Raw genomic sequence first — 17,307 nt, forward strand, 5'->3', positions numbered from 1 at the left:
TAAGATTCCTTTGATAGTTATAGTTATCTGTACCAAAAAATCATTAAAATAATCATTAGTAGTTAATATAGCTGCCATTATTTCTAAAGTGAAACTAGTTAATTTGGAGAAATATTAACGATAAACTTAATTTTTCAGCTGTCATAAGCTATTTTCAGTTGGTGCTACACAATCATTTTAATTCTCCTTTAACAGTTCACATGTTAGTTTGTTTTATCATTTCCACTTTCTTAAAACTGTGTGGTAGACTCTACGTGTGCTGGGTCAGTGCTGCTCTCGGGGTGGTGTGTGGACTGTGCTGGTTTGCAGACTGTGTTGTCAGCCTGCAGTGACATATACAACGTGTGAGAGTAGTTTTATATCTGTTGAATTTAATGCTCTTTAAAAGTTAGGGCTTGTTTTTTGTTGGTCTTATTTTTTTCCTCATCTCATTTTTCTAATCATTCATTTTTTCCTTGTGTTTTGAAAATGCATTGGTCTGTGGCAGTTTGAGGTTATTTTGTTTTGTTTTTTACCATCGATTGTTGGAGAAGTACTGTACTAGACATTGGAATATACTAGAACGTTTTGCCATTCTTTCAAGATTGTATTCTTAGAAATTATATTGCTGATTTTAGCTATGAGTTAAAAGGTAATATATCTTCTGACATGGAATTTTTACATCCACAGGGAACTCCATTTAAATAACAACCTGTTACGAGTTCTACCTTTTGAGCTGGGAAAACTGTTTCAATTGCAGACATTAGGCCTGAAAGGTATGACTTCCCGTATTTGTGTTTCTTGTGGTTTGTACGTATGTCTTTGAGTCTAGAGAAGCCGTAAGACGGAATCCTTTTGCCAGGGATTTGCAGGCTTACTCTTCCCCAAACTTCATCAGTTTCTTAGATACATCCCAGTGGTTTTCTGTCTTGTCCACCTGTAGACTATTAATCTTTGTATTCTTTTTTACTCCTAGCCCAGCTTTGCTTATTCTGTCCTTTGTTTCGCTCAGTTTTATGTTGTGATGATGCATTCCTGAGGTCATACTTTATTTATTTCATCATACAATAAACAGCTTTTCCCCCCTTGTATTCAAACCTCAGAAAGTGGAGACTCACAAAGCGCAGAAATCAATGAGTAAAAATTTTTTGATCCATTTGGACCTGCTAATAACAATCAGGTTTTGATCATTTTTTAAAACTTGGTTCATGAGGACTTCATTACTCTTAGAATTTGAGGGCAAAATTGATCCAGTGAGAACTATTGGGAAATACATTTTTTAAATCAGCAAGATTAAAAGTCATATTTTAATAATATGTCAATACCTAGAATTTTTTTCATCACATTGGTTCTTTGCCAATCTTGTATCCATCTTACTCTATAATCGAGTTCTAAAAAAAGGTCACATATTGAAGTCTTCAAGAATTGTACTCTTATTTCTTAAGAGTATGTATGTTGTAAAATGAGGTTTTATTCCTGTAAATCCATTTTATATCATAAAGGCAACAGTAATTTCACAAAAACAAATGAAATGTAAAAATATAAATAATACATTTACAAATATATGTAAAACCATATTCAACAAACATCAGCTTTATAAATGGTTCTTTGGAAAGTGTTTTCCGTGTGGGCTGGACTTGGCTGAGGCTTCTTAAAATAGAGGTCAGGGAAATGTGAGCTGTAGATCTGTTCTGTCTCCTTATGGTGAGACTACTTTCTTGTTTTAACTTTGAAAAACAAAAATGTAAAATATAGCAATGTGTTATCTGTATACCGAGCGTAAGAATTAACAATATTTCGTCTCTTTTATGTCCGTTTTCTAATGCAAAAGAAGCAAGACATTACAGAGTGTGAAAACCCTCTTTGTTCTTCTTCAGGTCCCTTTCTCATCCCAGAGGCAGCTACTATTTTTATGTCCTTTTAGTAGTTTCAGGTTTTGTAATCTTGCAGTATTTATTTTACAAACCTTTGACTGTATTCATTTCTCTAAGGATTCACAAACTTTATTTGAAGAGAGGGTCATCGGTCACAGATTTTCACAGAGTTAATGTGTACGAAAGCCTTTGAAGTGTTGGGGAGGGGAGGGCCGTCTTCGTGGCACCTTAGTTTTTGAGGATCCCTTGCTCTTCTGCTTCAGAAAGATCCTCTAATGTTTGACATCTAGGTTTTATGTTTCGTTCTCGGAAGGATAGTTTCACTGATCATCCCTTTTTTTGAACAAATCCTCTTATTTTCCTGAGTTTGCCCCAGCTCACTTGTTAACTTCAGACAACCACTGGTACGTTTTCCATTTCTATAGTTTTGTTATTTCAGGAATATTGTGTAAGTACAGTCATGCTGTATGTAACCTTCTGAGGTTGGTTTATTTCCACTCGGGTTAATTCTTTGGTGACTCACGCATGTTGTTGCATGTTTGCTCCTTTATATTGATGAGCAGTGTTCCGCGGTACGGGTGCATCGTGGTTTGTTTAACCTGTCACCTGTGGAAGAACACCTGGCTGGTTCCCAGTATTTGGCTGTTATGGATGAAGCGGTATGAGCTGTGTATGTTATTAGTGAATGTAAGTTTTTTCATTTCTCTAGGGTAAATGCCCAGGAATGCAGTCAGCTCAGTCATACGTTAGTGTCACGCTTAGTTTTCTAAGAATCGCCCGAACTGTCTTCTAGACTGGCTGTACTGTCGGACATTTTCACCAGTGCTAAATGAGTGATTCACTTTGAATCCTCACCAGCTTGGTGTTGTCACTATTGTTACTTTAGCCTCTCTGACAGATGTGTAGTGATGTCTCATTGTGGTTTAATTTGCATTTCCCTTTAGCTGAAGCTATCGCACGTCTTCGCATGTGCTTGTTTGTCATCTGTATGTCATCATCTGTGCCATAGTCTTCATGTCTTTGCCATGTTCTATCCAATTGGACTGTATTTTACTGTTGAGTTTTGGAGTCTGTTATATATTCTAGGTGCTAGGCCTTCGTCAAAGATGTGATTTGCAAATATTGTTTTCCCAGTATGTAGTCTTCTCATCCACTTAACACACCCAGTTCCAGTGCTGGGGGGGGCTTTCCCCCACACCAGCAAGCCATTCTAGGACACCAGCTAGATGTCCTGTAATTCAACTAAATTCTGACACCAACTCCCCAAAGATAGCGTCCAATTCCACAGGTAAAGTGTCTGTGCTTCTGACCAAGGTTCCCACAACCCCCTCTTGGGTTCGATTAATTTGTTAGAGCGGCTCACAGTAATCAGAAAGCCCGTTTAGTCAGGAGATTCACAGTTTATTATAAAGGACAGAACTCAGGAACAGCCAGATGGAGGAGATGCGTGAGACAGGGTATGGGGAAGGGGCGTGGAGCCTCCCTGCTCTCTCCAGGAGCACCACTCTCCCCGAGTCTCCATGTGTTCACCAGCCTGGAGGCTCTTTGAACCCCATGCTTTTTTGTTTTTACAGAGCCTTCATAACATAGGCATGATTAAATCATTGGCCCTGATGATTGAGCCAACTTCCGGCCCCCTTATCCTCTGGAATGGGACTGTGAAAATTCTCACTCTCTAGTCACATGGTTGGTTCCTCTGTCAACCAGTCTCCAGTCCTTAGGTGGGGTCTGAAGGTTACTTTCTTAACACAACAAGAGACACCTCTACAGCTTCTTCACTTAGGAGATTTTAAGGGTTTTAGGAGCTTTAGGAGAGTGGATGAAGACCAGATATATATTTCTTATTATAAATCACAATATCACACAGGATCTTGTATGTAGCCAAAGTTTTTAGTTCTGAAGAGGTTTATCATTTTTTCCTTTAATGGATCTTGCTTTTTAGTGTCAAGTCTGAGACTGCTTTGAATAGCTCTAGATCCCAGAGATTTTCTCCTGTGTTTTGTGCTAAAGGTTTCATGGTTTGGGGCACCTGGGTGGCCCAGTCGGTAGAGCGTCCGACTCTTGATTTCAGCTCAGATCATGATCTCAGGGTCCTGAGATGGAGTCCCCCATCAGGCTCTGTGCTCAGTGGGGAGTCTGCTTGAGATTCTCTCTCCCTCTCCCCCTCACCCCCACTCTCTCTAAAATAAATAAGTCTTTTTTTATAGAAAGTTTCATGGTTTTATGTTTTACATTTAAGTCTGTGATCTGTTTGGAGTTAAAATTGAGCTAAAAGAAGCGAGGATTAGTTGAAGGGTCGTGCTTTAGTGTATGAATGTCTAGTTGGTCTAGCACCATGTGTTGAAAAGTCTGTCCTTCATTGAATTGCCTTTATACCTTTTCCCAAGGTCAGTTGGACATACCTGTGTGGATCTGTTTCTGGATTCTCTCTTTTCCATTGATGTATGTGTCTATTCCTTTGCCAGTAATTACTTGAAAGTTGAAATAGGGTAATTAAGTCTTGAAATAGGATAGACTGATTCCTCTACTATAATTCGTTGTCTTTTTCAAAACATTAAGCTGTTTTAGTTCCTTTGCCTTTCCATATACATTTAGAATAATCTTGTCTGTAGTTACAAGACATTGCTGGGATTTTGGTCAGAATTGTGTGAACCCTGGAGATCAAATTGGGGAGAAGTGAGTCTTTTGATCCATGAACGTGCCATGTCTCTCCCTATATTTAGAGCTTTGATTTTTGTCATCAGTATTTTGTAGTTTTTGGTATATAAGTCATGTAGATGTTTTGTTAGATTTATTTCTAAGTCTTTTTGTTTGTGGGTTTGTGGTTTTTGTTTTTTTTTTGAGCAATTGTAACTGATACTGTATTAAATTTTGCTGTCCATGTGTACATTCCTGGGCATATAGAAATACAGTGGATTTTTTTTTTCTTTGCCTCTTCCATCCATCCTGCCATTCCCCCCTTACCTTTGGCAGCCACCTGTTTGTTTTCTGTATTTAAGAGTCTGTTTGGTTTTTGTTTGTTTGCCTGTTCATTTGTCTTGTTTTTTAGAATGTACAGGTAAGTGAAATCATGTAATATTTTTCTTTCTCTGTATGACTTATTTCACTTAGTATAATATCCTGTAGGTCCATCCATGTTGTAGCAAATGGCAAGATCTCTCTCTCTCTCTCTTTTTTATGGCTGAGTAATATTTCTTTGTATGTATATACCACATTTTTATCCATTCATCTATGGATGGATACTTGGGTTGCTTCCATATCTTGGCTATTGTAAATAATGCTGCAGTAAACATAGGGGTGCCTGTATCTTTTTGAATTGGATTTTTGTATTTTTATCTTGTATCTTCCACCCTGTTGAATTCACTTCTAGTTCTAGGAGTTCCCCCCCCCCCGTTTTTTTTTTTTTTTTTTTGTACAGTATTTGGTAAATTTTTTGGGAATTTTCCGTGTAGTAGAAAATTATGTCATCCGAAAATAGGGGTGATCTTATTTCTGGCTTACCAATATGTCTGCTTTTTCTTTCCTTTTCTTGCCTTATTGTGCTGACTAGAACTTCGAGTGCTGTGTTGAATAAGAATTGTGAGAACAGACATCCCTCTTTTTCCTGATCTTTGAAAGTATTCTGTCTTCATTGTTAAGTATAATGTTAGCAGTAGGTAGGTGTTTTGTAGATTGTCTTTTTCAATTTGAGGGAGTTTCCCTCTGTTCCTCTTTTTCTGGAGTTTTTAATCATGAATGGGTTTTTAATTTTGTCAAATGCCTATTTTGCATCAATTGATATGATTTGTAATTTTGCTTCTTTGGCCTTATAATTGATTTTTCCATATTGAACCAGCCTTGTATTCCTAGAATAAATCCCACTTGGTCATGGTTCTTTTTAATTTTTGCTTACTTCTGTATGCTAATATTTTCTTAAGGATTTTTGACTTGATATTCATGAGGGGTATTTGTCTTTAGTTTTATTTGTGTGCTCACTGTCTGGTTTTGCTATCTAGGTAATATGAGCTTTATGAAATGAATTTGAAAGTGTTCCCTCATCTTCTGTTTTCCAAGAGTCTGTAGAATTAGAGTTAATTCTTTAAGTGGTTAGTAGAATTTTCCAGCAAAACAATTTGGATCTGGAGATTTCTTTTCTGGCAGTTTTTAAGAATTTATTTATTTATTTATTTATTTATTTATTTATTTATTTAGAGAGAGCATGCATGAGCAGGGGGAGGGGCACAGGAAGAGGGAGAGAGAGACTTTCAAGCAGACTCCATGCTGAGTACGGAGCCTGATGTACGTGGGGCTTGATCCCACAACCCTGAGATCATTGACCTGAGCCGAAATCTAAGTCTGACGTTAACTGATTGAGCCACCCATGTGACCCTCTTTTCTGGTAGTTTTAAAATTATGAATTCATTTTCTTTAATAGGTTAAGGCTATTTAAATTATGTACTGGGTGAGTTCGGACAGTTCGTGTTTTTCAGGGAAATGGCCCATTCATATATATTGTTAAATTTATGTATGTAGAGTCGTTCATAGTATTCCCTTATCCTTTTGATTTCTGTAGGGTTTGTAGTGATATCGCTGTTCACTTTTTATATTGATAATTTTTGTCTTCATTTTCTTTGTCAGCCTTGGTAGAGGTTTACAGATTTTATTGATCTTTTTAAATAAAGAAACAGCATTTTAAAAAATTCCTTTTTTTCTGTTTTGAATTTCATTGATTCCTATTCTTTAGTATTTTTAATCTGACATTTTGCTTTCAGTTTATTTTGTTCTTTCTAGGTTCTTAGGATCAGAGTTTAGATTATTGAATTGAGATTTTTCCTTTTCCATTGTATGCATTAGGTGCTATAAATTTCCCTCTTGGCTCTGCGTTGGCTGTGTCCAGCCACAAATTTTGATATGGTGTGTTTTCATTTTCACTAATGCAGTGCATTTTAAAATTTTCCTTAAAACTTCCTCTTTGATCCATGGATTATTTAGAAATTTCCAAGTGTTTCCAGATTTCCCTTTTGTCTTTCAGTACTGATTTTTAGTGTGATTCCCTTGTGGTTGAAGAATTCTGTATGATTTGAGTTCTTTGAAATTTGTTCAAGTTGGGTGGTTTATGGCCCAGGGTGTGGTCTATACTAGTTTATATCCCTTGGGCACGCACAAGAATATGTATTGTGCTGTTATTGGGTAGAATGTTCTGTAAATCTCAACTGGATTCTATATATTAACCTAGTTAGTGTCTGTTAGATTGATGGTGTTTGGAGTTTTTTTGTCCGGTTCTGTCAGTTGCTGAGAGATGAGTGTTAAAGTCTCCCAGCATAATTGTGTATTTCTCCATTGTCCTTTCAGTTCTATCAGTTTTTGCTTAAAATATTTTTCAGTTCTGTCATTTTGTGGATGCATGCTTAGAATTCCTATGTGTTCTCCTTTATATTATGTAATGTCACTTTCTGTCTCTTGTAAATTTATCTTCTCTGAGATCAACTTTATCTGATACTAATTAGTCACTACTGCTTTCCTTTGATTAAGGTTTTCATGACATCTTTTTCCATCCTTTTCCTTTCAAACTGTTTATAGTGCTTCATTTGAAGTGAGTTTCTTGTGGAAAACATACAGAACTTATCAAGTCTGTTAGTGCTATCATTTTATCATTTTGAGTGAAATATAGAATCCGTAACTCTTTATGACTTCTTATTTTCTCCCTGTTTATAGTATCATTGTCTTAAATATTTTCTCTACATATATTTAGAACCAAACCAGTGTTACAAAAATATTCTGAATGTGAGTTAGAAAGCTTAAGTGAAGGAAAGCCTATTATATTTGCCCCCTTCTGAAGACCCTAGTCTTTGTTTCTAATGTTCCGAGTTTCCTTCTTTCATCATTTCCTTTGCATTTAGAGAACTTCTGTTCTGATTCTTCTAGGATAGATCTGCTGGCAGTAGATTCTCTTAGTTTTCTGTCCTCTGAGAATGTCTTTATTTCTCCTTCCTTCCTAGAGGCTGTTTTCATAGGTATTGGTTCTGGGTTGCCAGTTCTTTTCTTTCAGCACTTAAAAATCTTGTGCCACTTCCCTTTGACCACTATGGCTTGTGATGAGAAATCTGCTGTTATTCAGAATGCGTTCTCCCTAGAGGTACGGTGTTTTTCTCTGGCTGCCTTCAAGATTTTTTCTTTGTCTTTAGTTTTCAGAAGTGTAATTATGGTGTGGCTTGCTGTGGATTCTAAGTGTGTCCTGTTTCAGTTTTATGAGATTCTTGAATCTGCAGGTTTGTTTCTCTCTTCCAATTTGAGGAGTTTTCAGCCACTATTTCTTTGAGTACTGTTTCAGCTCAGTGCTTCTTGTTCTCTGCTTCCACAACTCTGAGGACATAAACTTTGGAATTTTATTGTGGTCCCACAGGTCCCTGAGGCTCTGTTCATTTTTTTCAGTTTCCTTTCTGTTGTTCAGATTGCCTAATTCTTACTGCTCTGTCTTCAGTTCACTGATTCTTTCCTCTGTTTTGCTGTTGAACCCATCCACTGAACTTTTTATTTCATTTATTTTTTTTCAGTTTTAGTATTTCCATTTTCAAAAATGTGTTTTGTTCATTTGCCAAACTCTTTTTCTTTGCTGAGTCTTCCTGTTTTTTTCATTAATTCCAAACATGTTTTTGCTATTTCTCATTTAAGCATTTTTTTGTCATGCCTGCTGTATTTAGATCAGATCATTCTAATGTTTTTGTCATCTTGATGTTGGAATCTTGTTTATCTTTCTTCATTTAGTTTGAAATCTTCCTGGTTCTTGGTATGATGAGTGATTTTCACTTGAAACTGAACATATTCATATTACATTATGAAACTCTGAATCTTACTCAACCTTCTGTTTTTGCTGGCTTTCTCTAACATTGCTCTGGCAGAGAAAGTGAGGGGGGGCAACATCTTTTGAAAATCTTTTTTCATTTGGCATGGTTAAGATCTTATAATCACTTTATAATGATTTGTAAATCATTTGTCTTCTTCAGTCTATAAAATTTATTAGTGGAGCTGTGGCATCAAGAATAATATACACACCTCTTGTGTGGGTAAGAACTTCACTGTTCAAAGCAGTTCATTGTACTGTTAATTTTCATAAGCACATAAGAAATCCTTCTGAGAGGATTTGAGACTCTTGTAGATACATGTAAATCATTGCGCTTGCTTTCGTTTTTTGGCTCTTAGGAAACAGTTATTGAATTTACAGATGGCTCACAGCCCTGGGGTATTCCACTTTCCTTAGTGACTTAGTCTTAAACCAAATCTGTCCCATCTTGTTATTACTTTATTTAGTAGAATTTTTAAAAATCAAAGTGCAGGTTATATTTGTCATTAGGATATCTTCTTGTTAGCTTTGTTGCATTTTAGATTTTGATTCTCTGATTCATTATAGTGGCTGTCCTCTTTCCCTTGTCTGACCCGCCTTCCCACTGTTCCCCTTCTAGTTTCACTGGATTTGATTGTCATAAAAGTGTTGTTGAGGCAGGGCCAGACACAGAGCACTATTAGATCTCTTCTAGGTTGACATCAGTCCACAGTAATCATTTTCTGGCTATGTCTGTAGAACATGGTATGAATCATTTTTATTCTTATCAAAAACTGGAACAATATTTTCTCTGGTTTGATATATTACTAGTAACTATATACATTGTTACAGATGATCTGGTAATTTTGGTATGTTTTTTACTTTTGAAATACTTTGTTACCTTTCTTGGTTTCATTTTATGCATTTTAAAAATATTTCCAGGAAATCCACTTACCCAGGATATATTGAACCTCTATCTGGAACCAGATGGAACAAGAAGGCTACTGAACTATTTGCTTGATAATTTGGCAGGTACTGCAAAAAGAAGTAAGTGGTCATTTGTTCAAACGACTTTTTTAGGAAGATGTGTAAGAATATTGCTTAATTTTGTGTTTTATATTCAACTAGTTTCAACAGAACAGCCACCTCCAAGATCTTGGATTATGTTGCAAGAACCAGACAGAACAAGGCCAACTGGTTGGTAGCCTTATATTTTTTAACTTATTTTTACTTGGTATTATAAATCTAACAGTGTTGTTGACGTGGGTTAGATTATGGGCTGTGTTACAATTGAATGCTTAAGATAGATTTGGTTTGAGAGACAATAATAAAGACTTAATTGCTGCTTACCTGGCCTCCCTACTATCCCATAGGTATGCCGTAGAGCCATGCTGTTCAACCAGAGGCATTTTCGTTCCCCAAGGGACATTTAGCAATGTCTGGAGACATTTTTTGATAGTCACAACCGGGGGAAGTGCTACTGACAGCTCAGGGTTAGAGATCAGAGGTGCCGCTAAGCATGCTATATCGCACAGCACAGCGCCCCGTCCCCAGCAAAGAATTGACCCACCCGTAATGTCAGTAGTGCCACTGTTGAGAAGCTCCGCTGTAAAGTACTGACCTAACTCATTTATTATAATAAATACACCTAAATCTTGGAATTGGAAGTTTCCAAACCCTAGTATGTTCCAAATGTATTTGATACTACAGAATTGTAAGACAGCCAAAACACTTACTTGAGAGAGAAATTGAACTAGTGGCCTCTGATTTCCTTTTAACTTAACTTGTATGAAAATAGTTTGGGAATTACATGATGTGTGTAACAGGATTTGGTCTATGAGACCTCTTTCCTTTCACATGAGTTAGTAATAGTTGCTCTATAGAGGGAAATTAGCCATGCCTATTAGGAAAGCTGTCAATTTTCCACATTCTTCATTAGCAGTTAGCAGAGTGGTGGAGGGAGTACAGATGTGATGAGCCCTGGTCTTAGAGGGGCTCAAGATCTTAGTCTTTTAGCTTCGAGCCATCTGTGGGTATCTCTGTAGCAGGTAACAATCAGCCATCTGCCCTTCCTTCCTTATTCAGCTTTATTTGTATCCATTATGTCTGGCATATAGTAGCTTTTCAGTGAGTATATATTGAGTGAATAAAGTCAATCTTAGCATTTAAGTGAAAACTATTGAAATTAATTATGTTTTTTTTTCTGCCACGTGTGTGAATAAGTAAAGTTATCTTTCCTACAGCCTTGTTTTCTGTCATGTGCTATAATGTTCTTTGTGATAAATATGCGACCCGGCAGTTATACGGCTACTGTCCGTCTTGGGCACTAAATTGGGACTACAGGAAAAAGGCCATTATTCAAGAAATTTTGAGCTGCAATGCTGATATCATAAGTCTTCAGGTAAGTCTTCAGAAGAGTGCGTGTGTAAATTGCACAAATGCCCCAATGTTGATAAGCAAGGGACAAACTGGGAACACATTACCCTGACACATTTGAAGTTCCAGCTCAGCAATTCTTAAAATACTGGCTCTGTTTTTAGCGACTCCGGGGAGCATTGACTACCTGCTTTGTTTTTGCAGCACTGTGCTGCCAGATGGAGCAAATGGGTTAATTTGGGCTTTAGGCATTTGCTCTGACAGTTAAATATTCATTTTTCCCTCCCAAATGCCCTTGCACTGTTTTTTAATAGGGTGACAGTGTTACTGAAATTGTGGCATTGTCAAGGTATAGTTTTGCTTTACCATCAGACTTAATAGAATAATTAGGGCATAGTGGAAAGCACATCGAGCCTGATGCATACTAACTTTGGGGTCTCAGTCCTACCCTCATAATAATTTACGTGACCTTGGGCAAGTCACTTTCTACCTATGGTCTGCAGTTAGAATCTGCGCAGTTCCTCCTATCTCTCTGATTCTTATTCCCCATCAATTCTAAAATATAAGAAAATACACACACACTGAGGTGTATGTACGTTGAAAAGATGTTACATTCCTTGTTCTGCAGATCAGTCCTTTGAAGTTATTTCAACCCCTCAAACTGTACATGTAAAGTTAATGCATAGGACTCATTTTTGTCTTAAGAAATAACTTTGCCGTTTGCAATTTTTCAGGAGGTTGAAACAGAACAGTATTACAGTTTTTTTCTGGTAGAACTGAAAGAACGTGGCTATAATGGATTCTTTAGTCCTAAATCTAGAGCTAGGACAATGTCAGAACAAGAAAGGAAACATGTCGATGGCTGTGCAATATTCTTCAAGACAGAAAAGTAAGTCGTCTTATGTTTAAGAAAGAAAAATTTATCCGTATTTGCAGGGAGTCAGGGGTGTGAAAATTAGTTGGCAAATCGGACAATGAAGCATTGTATTATTACTCAGTAAAACAACACTGTTGACCGAAAGGGTTTGGTTTGGTTTTGAAGCATCAGAAGTGATCTTGTTTTGGAGACTTGCTGAAAGTGCTGCTGTTTCTTCAGGTGTTCACTAGGGTTTAACTCCAATTGTTAATTGAAGCACCTTGTAATTAACATTCCCTCTAGGATGGTAGAGGGATTCTTAAACCTATAGTTTGGAAAAGAGTTATTTAAAAATTATAAGATGGAATATTCCAACATGAAACTCAAACAGAAGATGACTACATTATCTTAAGTTGTAAAAGTATTTCAAGATGTTATTTGTATCAGTAACAGACTGAGAACAACTTGAAACGGATGTGGGAAGCATGGTGTGAAGTGTGGAGGATTTTCCATAATGCGATTTACATGCCATCGTATTTGTTAAGGAAGTTTGGGAAAACTGCATTTCCCACAGAGCTAATACCTTGGTATTCCCAATTCTATGTTTGTGTGTGTGTTTTGTTTGTGTTTTAGATTTACTTTGGTTCAGAAACACACTGTTGAATTTAATCAGCTAGCAATGGCAAATTCAGAAGGGTCTGAAGCTATGCTGAACAGAGTCATGACAAAAGATAACATTGGAGTTGCAGTACTGCTAGAACTTCGAAAGGAATTGATTGAAATGTCATGTGAGTGACCTTTTCACTTCCTGTAAATTTGACCTCCAAAATTTAATAGAAAGCAAAGAATTGATTATGTATTAATAGTCTGGTCTAACACCTGAAGAAACTCAGTGAGAATTTAAGTCATTTCTAAAATACCATACCCCTTTTTCTCTACCACAAATCTTAAGATGAGAAGGCAGTGCCCAGAAAAGTTTTTCAAACTTTGAAAGGCATAAAGCCAAAGGAAAAAAATAGGTTTTTTTTTTTTTTTGCTCCCAATAATTTTTTACATTAAAGAAACGTTGAAGTAAATATTAGTTAAAATAACGGTTCAGAGAGAAGAACTCCGTGCCCTCCTGTAATTTCTTGGCAGCAAGGATACTCTGTAAGCTAACTTCTCTCCTGCCCTACTTGTAATCATTATTTTAAACGTTTTGAGTTTTGGATAAATGGACCACTTACCTCAAATTAAAGGTACATTTAGAGTCACCATGATGCCGAGAACTGGAACTTGTGTCACTTGAGGGACAGTTGGGACTGCAGATGTTTAACCTGAAGGAGAGAAAATAGAGATAGAACTTAGCGCCTGCATTAAATACATCTGAGAAAAAGGATGTAGATGTAATTTTGTGAGGCTCAATTTAGGACATCTGAATGAAGCGAGAAGTTTCATGGAGACAACTGTTTAAAAATAAAGCTGTCCCAAATAGAATGGGCTGTGTGTGTTCGAGCAGTGAATGCCCACCTCGCACTGTTCAGCCAGAGCATAGAGGAGTGTTTCTCAGGTTTGTGCTGCGGTGGAGTTGTCATCAGGTGGGTGGCTGTTAGGTAAATTTTAGGGTCCTTTTTTGTTCCTGAGATTCTGAGGTATGCTACTTGCTTTCAGATCCTATAAGAATATATGGGCTGATGGGCGGGTTTTGTCTGTCTCTTTGTTTTCTTTTTATCTAATATAGCTGGAAAGCCACATCTTGGAACGGAAAAACAACTTATTCTTGTGGCTAACGCTCACATGCATTGGGACCCTGAATACTCTGATGTGAAGTTGGTTCAGACTATGATGTTCCTCTCAGAAGTGAAGAACATTATTGATAAAGCCTCGCGGAACCTCCAGTCCACCGTATTGGGAGAGTTTGGTACTATTCCACTGGTGTTATGTGCAGATCTTAATTCTTTGCCAGATTCTGGTAAGAAAAGATATTTTATATAGAATGCTTTTTTTGACTTAAAATGTTTTTGTAATATATTGTTTTTGGTAATTCCAAATTTAGTCAAAACGAAAATTCAGCTTATAGCAGCAACTATGAATCAGGTTTAACATTTTTTGTGTGTGTGTAGTAGGGAGACTATTTTGAAAGCGAGATGATGTTACGAAAACGTAAGGAGGAAGGACGTTATTCATCTTTGATAAACATGTAGTTGATAACTTGAAATAACTTGTTAAAGAACATATGATTATATTTCATTATCCCAAAGTCACATATAATCCAGACTCTGAGAAGGTTATTAAGATAGCTTCTCTGGGATTCCAGCATGTAGTAATATGATGCAGTGTAAATGGCTATTTACAGGATCTTAATATCAGTGGGCTCGATACCAATACGCCTTAGGTGGCAGTTGAGATCCTTTATTTACAAAGATCAGGCTAGCAATTTGAACAAAAAAAGAACAGGGATCTTAATTTTTTATTACAACGTAGAAGAATACAGAAAGGCTTATTCTTGAATACTTTTCCACTGGATAGTACAGTCAACAAAACCGTAGTTCTTGTAATATCAGACTAAGTATTCCTTTTTGTATTTCAACTCCTCGTGCATACTCTGTCATTCGCACAAAGTACTTTTCCTTGCCTCTGCACATGTACCTGAGCACGTAAGTACAAGCACTCTTGGAGTGGTTAGTTCACAAGCAGTTCATTGCCATCATGATGGATGAGGGCCAGGAAGAAGATAAAAACTGTTAAAATTTGTTTTCAGGGCAGGTAAAGGTATCAGATCCATAATTCCTCCGGCCACCTCACGCAGCTGTCCGGGGATCACTGCTGCTGAAGCAGTGGGGGGTTGTTCTCCGACAGTCTCTCTACATGTGCTCTGCCTTGTTTAACTGTAGAGTCTCCGAGGGGCAAAGAGAGACTCTAGTCAAATAATACATATTAAGCCTCATTTCAGTGTTAAAAAAAAAATACAGTATTTTAATAGCAAACACACGAGAAAGTGTCCAACTTTGCTAACTAAATGAAAAGTAAAATAACTATTTGCAGAGCTCATCTAGCTGGTGGCATTCTCTTCCATAGTTGGCAATACGTATAATGGCACATTTAATCCTAATCTTGGCATTTTATACCAAGTAAATAATTCAACATACGCAGAAACCTAGATACTAAGATGTCGATTATGGAGTTAATTCTTTTTAAAAAGTAAAAACAAGGGGCGCCTGGCTGGCTCAGTGAGTTAAGTGTCTGTTTTCCGCTCAAGTCATGATTCCAGGGTCCTGGGATTGAGCCCCGTGTCCGGCTCCCTGCTCAATGGAGAGTCTGCTTCTCCCTCTGCTGCTCCCCCTGCTTGTGCTCGTTCTCTCTCAAATAAATAAAGTCTTTTAAGAAAAGATTTTAAAAAGCTCAATTTAAAAAAAACAAACTAGTTTAACAAATATGAAACAGCAGCACAGCAAAATATAAAATATTCAGTATACTAGGATCAAAACCATGTAAAAATGGACTTAGATAAGTTCTGGGAAATGTAAAAAAATGAACAAAGCAACAACAAACATTTTAGAAAGGGCGAATGTATGGTTTAAAGTATTTACTATTACATTTTTTTAGTTTTGTACACTGCATGCTATACTTGACAATGAACAGAGTACCTGTATTTTCATTATAGGTGTTGTAGAATATTTAAGCACCGGTGGAGTAGAAACAAATCATAAAGACTTTAAGGAACTGAGATATAATGAAAGTCTTACAAACTTCAGCTGTAATGGGAAAAACGGGACAACCAATGGAAGGATCACGCATGGTTTCAAGTTGAAGAGTGCCTATGAGAGTGGCCTGATGCCTTACACAAATTACACGTTCGATTTCAAGGTGACTTTTGAGATTGAGAAACTTTTTAAACCTCCATTTTTTGGGAGAGTTCTGTAACTTTATTATGTCTTTGAAACGTGGATGTGGGTTCAGACTGGAAGTAAGCCGTCTTGAATTAGTTGACAGCAGTATTCTCTTATTACTCTTCTGTGATTGGTGTCCCTTTCCTACTTGATAGGTACCCATTAGAATCATTTCCAGGGTAAGAAATCGGATGAAATAATGATAGGAAATCCTGAGTTTAACTGTCACTGTTTGCGGGCAGTTATGTTTCTTATATGCTCATTGCTAACAGCTGTTCAGAGAGTACCATGGTATCTAATTTGGTGTCCGTTGGAATGACATATTTCATCTCTCGTATTTTAATTTAACTGAAACTGTACTCCTTGAGTGCCAAAATGTGGTTTATATTAGCCATTTAAAAATATATCTTCTCTTTATATGCCTTCATACACAGTTAACGGCTTACAATATGGAGCCTTGCCTTAGTGCTTCTCCTCATTTTTAATATCAGTGGTTGTTTACGACTTGCATTCATCTGCTCTTTTTAACCATCTTTTGCATTTCTGCTCTTGAATCATAGTTTCTAACCTCGTGGAGGAAGAATCAGACTGTGTGTTGGAGTGCTAAATGCTAGTGTTAACTGAGTCTTAATTTCGGAGGGGAGGGCTGTTAGACTTGAGAAACTTGAAAAGCTTGAAGTTTTTTTAATTTGACTTTGGAGGAGCCACAGTACTGTAGGTAATGATTTAACCCTGGGAACAGAGTGTGTGGAGTTGAAGAGAGCCTCGAGCCGACTCTGGGGAAAAGGAGCATGTAAGTGACAGAAGAGTAACCAGAGAGACGAGGAAAACCAGGACAGTGTAGGAGCCCAACTGCAAAGACAGGAAGGCCTTTCTGGGGAAAAAGAAGTGTGCTTTCAGCTTCCTAATCTCTTGGTAAGAGATGCTTCACTGGAGAGCGAGGCACAGAGACTAGAATGTGGAGAGTTAATATTACTGGGCAAGGAGGTAGTAAAAACCAACGTTGTGATTGTTATTTGAAGCAGATTGAAGAGGAGGTGAGGGTGATAACCAAAAGGTAGGAGAGATTAGGGTTTTTTTTTTTTTCTTTCTGTTCCTGATACAGAGATAAGAGGAAGACACTTGAATTTGCTTAAATATTTTGGGCTGAAAGCATGTAGAGGAGAGGCTGAAGTTACAGGGAGGAGAGGGGCAAACCGAGAGGTGCTCACCCGGGTGCCCGGTGCTGGGCCTGGGTGCTGCTGGGTGCGTGCAGGGCAGAGATGTCCCGGCCCTTGTGGAGCTCACAGTCTGGTGGGAGAGACCAGTGGCCACCACGCACGTGAGTGTGTAGTTACACCTCGGGGTGCGCATGAGCAAGAGAAGAGACTTGGAGGTGGTAGCAGGTAGGAAGTGGGTGAGGGCAAGATTCAGGAAGGACTTTCGAAAGTGATTGAACTCAGCACGAAGATTGAGAAGAAATTAGCCAAATGACACATAGAAGAAAGTGATCCAGGCAGAGGGAACAACATGTAAGGAGGCCCTGGGGCAGGAAGGAGCTTGGCACCTGCAAGG

General features: G+C 37.6%; 1 protein-coding gene across 2 annotated transcripts in view; it reads left to right on the forward strand.

The window, feature by feature from the left end:
* The window catches only part of CNOT6 (CCR4-NOT transcription complex subunit 6), a 68,826-nt gene that overhangs the window by 47,056 nt on the left and 4,463 nt on the right, over positions 1-17,307 (forward strand). The window contains exons 4-11 of one of the 2 annotated variants that reach the window (XM_045795011.2): positions 670-755; positions 9,595-9,684; positions 9,781-9,849; positions 10,896-11,053; positions 11,763-11,917; positions 12,518-12,672; positions 13,605-13,835; positions 15,528-15,730. In XM_045795011.2, coding sequence (XP_045650967.1) covers positions 670-755; positions 9,595-9,684; positions 9,781-9,849; positions 10,896-11,053; positions 11,763-11,917; positions 12,518-12,672; positions 13,605-13,835; positions 15,528-15,730 — 1,147 coding nt within the window. Of the gene's footprint in view, positions 1-669; positions 756-9,594; positions 9,700-9,780; positions 9,850-10,895; positions 11,054-11,762; positions 11,918-12,517; positions 12,673-13,604; positions 13,836-15,527; positions 15,731-17,307 lie in introns of both variants that reach the window. The other variant, XM_045795010.2, reaches the window with a different exon arrangement.

This window comes from Ursus americanus, chromosome 5 (assembly GCF_024610735.1).
Source record: "Ursus americanus isolate L20-20 chromosome 5, mUrsAme1.1.p, whole genome shotgun sequence".
NCBI classification, from domain to species: Eukaryota; Metazoa; Chordata; class Mammalia; order Carnivora; family Ursidae; genus Ursus; species Ursus americanus.